Consider the following 6040-nt stretch of genomic DNA (forward strand, 5'->3'; position numbering starts at 1 on the left):
GGGGCACATGAAGCTGAGGGAACTGGGCTTATTTCGTCTAGAGAAGAGAAGACTGAGGGGGGGATTTAATAGCAGCCTACAACTACCTGAAGGGTGGTTCCAAAGACGATGGAGCTAGACTGTTCACAGTGATGGCAGAAGACAGAACGAGGACCAGGGGTTTCAAGTTGCAGCGAGAGAAGTTTAGATTATATATTAGGAAACACTTTCTCAATAGAAGGGTAGTAAAACATTAGAACGGGTTACCCAGAGAAGTTGCAGGAGCTCCATGCTTAAAGATTTTCAAAACCTGGCTAGACAAAGCTTTTGCTGGGACGATCTAGTTGAGTATGGTCCTGCTTTGAGCAAGGCATTGGACTAAATGAGATCCTGAGGTCCCTTCTAACCCTAATTTTCTATGATTCTATGATTTATTATATAGGTGGACTCCAAAATTCTTTTTAAAGTTTATTAACATTTACACAGAACATGTTCCTTCCTTTTAATTTACTGCTAGAGAAATATTTATTTGCTTTGTGATCAACAGTAGCAACTGTGCAACAGAATGCCATGTTGTCACAAAACAATCGAGGAATAAAAAATGCAGAGGACTTTGCCCAAGTGGCATCGACAGACAGAGTATAACCTTGCCAAAATGTTCCTGACTGTGGCATACAAATAGCCTAGAGCTCTGTTGCATACATTGTCTGAAAAATTAAGCTCCTAGGGATCAGCTAAAGTATTTGGTTCAAAGGAAAGACTGATTCAGGAGGTGGCAAACATTCCCTCACTTTCACTCAGTAAGCATAAGGAGTTGTGACTGCAAATGCCATTTGCAAGTTAGTGATTAATTTTTAGCAGCTTCATAGAAGTGTTTTAGGGCAAACTTAAGCTCTTCAGAAAATATCCCCAAGATGTATATTTGCATCTTCATGTAACAAAATAGCTTTGTTCCTGTATTACTTATGAAAATGTAATTTTCATAATCAGAGCCTGAACGGGAAATCTGAAAAGATACTCAGTATCCTCATAAACCATTTTAACACAGCTTAACAAAGACATTATTCTTAATTAGATATTCAAGATAAAACAAACTAATGATTTATGCTTTTCTTACAATGACAGTTAACAGCACACATGAATTAGGCCCTTTGGTAGAGATCAGAATTCCTGCCAACGAGACCAGCTTGATATTAAGAAATTTAAATTACAGCACTCGATACAAGTTTTACTTTTATGCACAAACATCGGTTGGATCTGGAAGTCAAATAACTGAGGAAGCAGTAACAATTATGGATGAAGGTAAGATGGGTATGTATAAAGAAAGTCTATTCAAGTTTTATAGAATCCCAGACTTTCATTCAAAATGTTAATATTTTTCCTTCTCTCAAGGAAACAATCTGTATTAAAAATTGTTGAATGATTTCCTAACTTGAGTATATGGTGATGTCAACTATTTAAAACAGGTTTTTAACAGATGTGCAAAATGTTCCTACTGCAAGTGAAGCTACAAAACTGACATAAAAATCCCTTTTCTGTATCATAATTTACAAGACCTAAGCTTCCGGCTTTTCTGGACTACACAGTTTCATGCAGCTTTACTCTTAAGTGTCCTTCCTTTAGTCACTTATTCTATTCTGTTTCCATGGCTACTGCTGGTCACAGACTACAATATTTTGTTCATGTCACTGTCTGTTTTACAAGGAGAAAGCTATCAAATGCTGTTTGCTGCAGAATGACTGATAGAAAAGCAAATCCAGTGATAAGTTCTACAACAAAAATCTCACAATAATGTTTATATAATCTATTTTTTGCCACAAGCATAATGATAACCCACAGTTGACTATAAACCTAGTACTACAGGTAGAACCAAGGTCAGGAAAGTACATGTAACAGCATCTCTTTACAAACTTCCATTGTTTTAGGCTTTTCAGCCTAATATTACAGTGCTGGATTCTTTTATTGAGGGTTAAAATCCTTGTGGAAATTCTGTGAAGTGGCCTCTTCTATAATTTTGCACATCTTAATATTAACAATCAATATTCAACCTTTCTTCATACTCAATGAACTTACAGTATACTGTTATGAAACTCTATAGCTGAAATAGGAATATACATACTATATGAAAAAAATATTTAAACTGTGAATGTTGACAAGCATGATAATTAAGTTTAATCAATACGCATATTAACTGTGTTTTATAGGCATCTGTCAGTGTTCAGCATTTTAACTTTAATTCCCTACACCTAATACATTTCATTTAGTTGCATGCTTTTCTGATTTATAATTAAATGATATGTTTATATATTCTCCCTTTGATGTTGTATCTAATTATATAGTGTCCTATTTTTATTTTCCTCCATTAAAGCTGGTATTCTCCCTCCTGCTGTAGGTGCAGGCAAAGGTAAAAGAAAGCTCTGCATGATTTTGTTAATGTGTGGATTTTTTCAGTGTTATAAATGGGGAAATTGCAGCTGGTAAGGAGAGAAAATATTGGACAATATTTTGTTGTATTAACTGTTCACTGATACTGAGAGAAATGTTCATCTGATAGGTGGCTTTTCTTGGTAAAAAAGGCACTCAATACATTTATTTATATGTTCGATTTCCTTATTTTGCCACAAAATTCTAGGGGGAATTCATTAGCTTTACTTTCAAGAGACTAATTACTTATCTAAGATGCTGATACCATCCTGAATATTCAGGGTCTAAGACTAAGATGCCTTCTGACTCGCATAGTATAAGAAGGTGTTCTTTTTATATAAGTTCATTTATCTTATGGAGGGTAACTTTTAATGTTGATACCGAAAGGGATGTTGAGACTGGAGTTAGGTGCATCTTTATTCTGAAACATGATTTCTGCTGTCTGTTTGGTCAATTTCATTTCATTTATAAGCTGACCATGGATTGGAAGCAGATAAGTGACAGCACCTTGTGTGAATTTCTCTTCTACTGTATCTCAGTTTAGGAAAGAAAAGACAGTACAAATTGAAAATGCGGGCAAAAATGTTTCTTTGGGCCTCTCTTTGTGTCCTTCTCAGGCTCACAGATTTGGTGACTTATGGCTGTTTCCTTCAGTTGTTTATATCAGGGGTTGGCGAGGTTTTTGGGTAGAATGCCAAAAGCACCCCAACCTCAATTTTGTAAGATGTTGGCATGCCAGGGGCAGACAGTGAGAGAGCCATGAGAGGCCCAGTGCTTGTTGTGGCAGCGTGTCCCCGGCTCCTTCCCTGATATTTAATAATATCAGCTGTAGCAAAACATTCTTCGCTCTTAATCCAAAATCAGTTTACCACTCTAAGATAGTACCCTGATATTAGATATATAAAAATGGTAACTTCTTAAAACACATATATATTCTTATTGGATAAACAGAAATTCATACTTATTTTAATGACAGATTTATTTTGGTGATTTTACTCTGGTTATCATTGAAAAGCCAACACAGTTGGAAGCAAGGGAATTAGTTTTTTGGCATCACCAACAAAATTGCGAACTAAGTTCCAATCTGTTCCATCTGTACTAACCCCCTGAAGGAAAATTCAGTTCCAAGTGTGTAACAGAGAGTTTAATTACACCATTGTAACAGTTTTGAAGTTAGAATGAAATACCTTGTTTTTAAGATGAGCTGGGGCATCCAATGGTTCAGAACTGCCATTTCAAGTTCTCTAAGGATTTAAACAGCCACCTTGGCTTTGGTTACATTTGGTTTACATTTTCAAAGTTTCTAATTGTTTCTTTTACTTTTGGTATCTAGTTCTAAGAAAGTTTTGTAATTATTTGAAAATATGAACTAAATATAACAAAGCACAAGACATTTGTTTGGAAATTTGAGCTGCTGCATTCATCTGAATGGGTGTTTATTCCAGTAACCATAATAACTTATATTGACATGATTGACCACTTTACTGCTGATCCACAGAAATTAAATAACAAATGAGGACCAGATTACTATAACCTCCTCAACTGTCTGTAAGCATTAAATTACTTTAGTTCCATGAGTGGTTATTTCTGAGACATAGCAGGTGCATCTACACATGTGCTTAATTGTGCAGTAGACTAATATGTTGTGGTGTAAATCATCATAGTCTACATACATGATTATTTTAGACCGCTGCAAACTAATTTTCACCACCGTAAGATAGTACTATCTTACTGCAGTGAAAATACATGTCAATCACATGTGTACATACTTACCCGGGCACACATTGCACCCAGTCAGCCTAGGGAACAGGGGGCCAGACCCTTGCTTGCCACCTATTCAAAGGGCTGCTCATGCTGGGGCAGTCTTGTGCCCCATCTAGCCCCAACACCACCTCCCAGAGTCCGGGGCTGACCTGTAGGGTCCCCTGCCATCCTGGAGATGCTCCACCCCAGCTCAGACTGCTGTGGTCCCAGGCATATGCGCCCTGGACCACCATAGTTGGAGCATCTACACATACCATTAAGGCGCCATGATAAACTCCAGCATAAACTGCACTGGAGTTTATCTTGGCACCTTAATGGCACATGTAGATGAACCCAGCAGCAGTTACTTTTAAGACAGGTCCAGGAGGAACCAAGACCAGCACTGGATCTGAATCATTCTAAGTCATTCAGGGAAGCCCATGAGTATATATGAATACCACTGACTCCAGCTTTTTAAGAGCCCTACAGAATGAAGATTCAGTTTTGAACATATATACCAGCTGTTGAGAACTGCAGCTCATTTTATCATTTCAGAGGTGTAGGGAATTTCTAGTGGGTAGAGCCTAGAATGATAGAAAGATCTTTCCTTTTTTCAACTTTGACTCCTGAAGATGAGCGCACATGTGCTGGAAGTCAGTGAGATGATAATGTGCTGTTCACAAGGCCATAGTTTTAGAATATATTATCAAAATCATACCTTAAACTACAAAATCAAACAAAGCTGCTATGTAACCAAGGGTTTTTATACTTCCTCAACATTTTTACTGTAGTTTCAAATATTTCCTGCTTCTGCATTCCTGCATCTTACTGCTTCAAAGCAGAAAAGAATGCTCAAATGGACTGGAGACCACTGTTTATGATTTTTTTTAAATAGCTAGAGTAACTTAATAGCCTCAGTATCTGTTAGATACTGATTACTTTACCCGCAATCCTTGAAATTGCTTCATGCTGAGTTGGCCTGATCTTAATGGTAGCACTTCTCGGGATTGCAATTCAACTCTTTTGTAGTTAAATCTTTCAAAGATTCCAAAATTTTGCAGATCAGTACGAAGATATACAATTGCTGCTGTGGTTTCCCCTTAATATGAAGTTTTCCTGTTAAAAGAAAAAAGAAGTAAAAAAGTAAAAAAAAATTGAAGGAAGAAAGGGCATCCCCAGTATGTCCTGAGAAGAAATTAGGAAGACAAAATACTACAGAACTTCAGAGAAAATAGAAAAGAAAAATTTTGTCCAGATTTATAGGCACCACAATAACTAAGTGTGTCTCAGGGCTGGAAAGACTATTGCGTCAGTAGGAAAATGTGTTGAAACAAGGCAGGTAGCAAAGAATAGAGCTCTCAGTTGTCATCCTCAGTATCTCCCTTCTCAAGGATCCCTAAATAAAATAAAAAAAGGAAAGCAAAAAAATCCCATACTGTCTGTCATGAAAGTTTATCTGATTCCTACAGGTATGTCCAGATGATCATGCATATGCCTGTTGCGGCATCTCAAACCAGTTTGAGATGGTACAAAAGGCACACTGGGAGCAGACAAATGTTCCCTGCACTGCATATTTGCAGCACAGGCTCTAAATTTGATACCTAGAAATTCAAAAAAGAAAAAATGGAAAAGAAGTGATGCAGGGCACTGTACTGAAGCATGTTCTGAGGCAACAAGAAGCTGGGTACTCCAGAGACACACTCTTGCATCCAGCCAGAGCATCTCTGTGGTGCTCCTGCTGCCCCAGCACTCAAACAGGAGCGGGGCAAGGCTGAGGCACTGTCCCAGGTAAGTGAGGTTGTGGGGGTGAGGGGAATGTGGGGTGTGTGGGAAGTGGCAGGCTTGTGGCACACCCTTCCCACAAACCCCACATTCCCCCATCCCCTGCACACTC

General features: G+C 37.9%; 1 protein-coding gene across 12 annotated transcripts in view; it reads left to right on the plus strand.

Moving 5' to 3' along the window:
• Window positions 1-6040, plus strand: part of NRCAM (neuronal cell adhesion molecule) — a 204782-nt gene that overhangs the window by 154564 nt on the left and 44178 nt on the right. For 4 of the 12 annotated variants that reach the window (XR_002096795.1, XR_002096796.1, XM_019514573.1 and 1 more), the window contains exons 26-27: window positions 1105-1290; window positions 2348-2383. Coding sequence is in view for 10 of the 12 variants with exons in the window: in XM_019514573.1 (XP_019370118.1) it covers window positions 1105-1290; window positions 2348-2383 (222 nt within the window). In the remaining 2 variants the exon portion in view is untranslated. The remainder of the gene's footprint in view (window positions 1-1104; window positions 1291-2347; window positions 2384-6040) is intronic. The other 8 variants (XM_019514576.1, XM_019514579.1, XM_019514582.1 and 5 more) reach the window with 3 other exon arrangements.

This window comes from Gavialis gangeticus, unplaced genomic scaffold, assembly GCF_001723915.1.
Source record: "Gavialis gangeticus isolate Ggan-Ray unplaced genomic scaffold, GavGan_comp1, whole genome shotgun sequence".
Classification (NCBI taxonomy): Eukaryota; Metazoa; Chordata; order Crocodylia; family Gavialidae; genus Gavialis; species Gavialis gangeticus.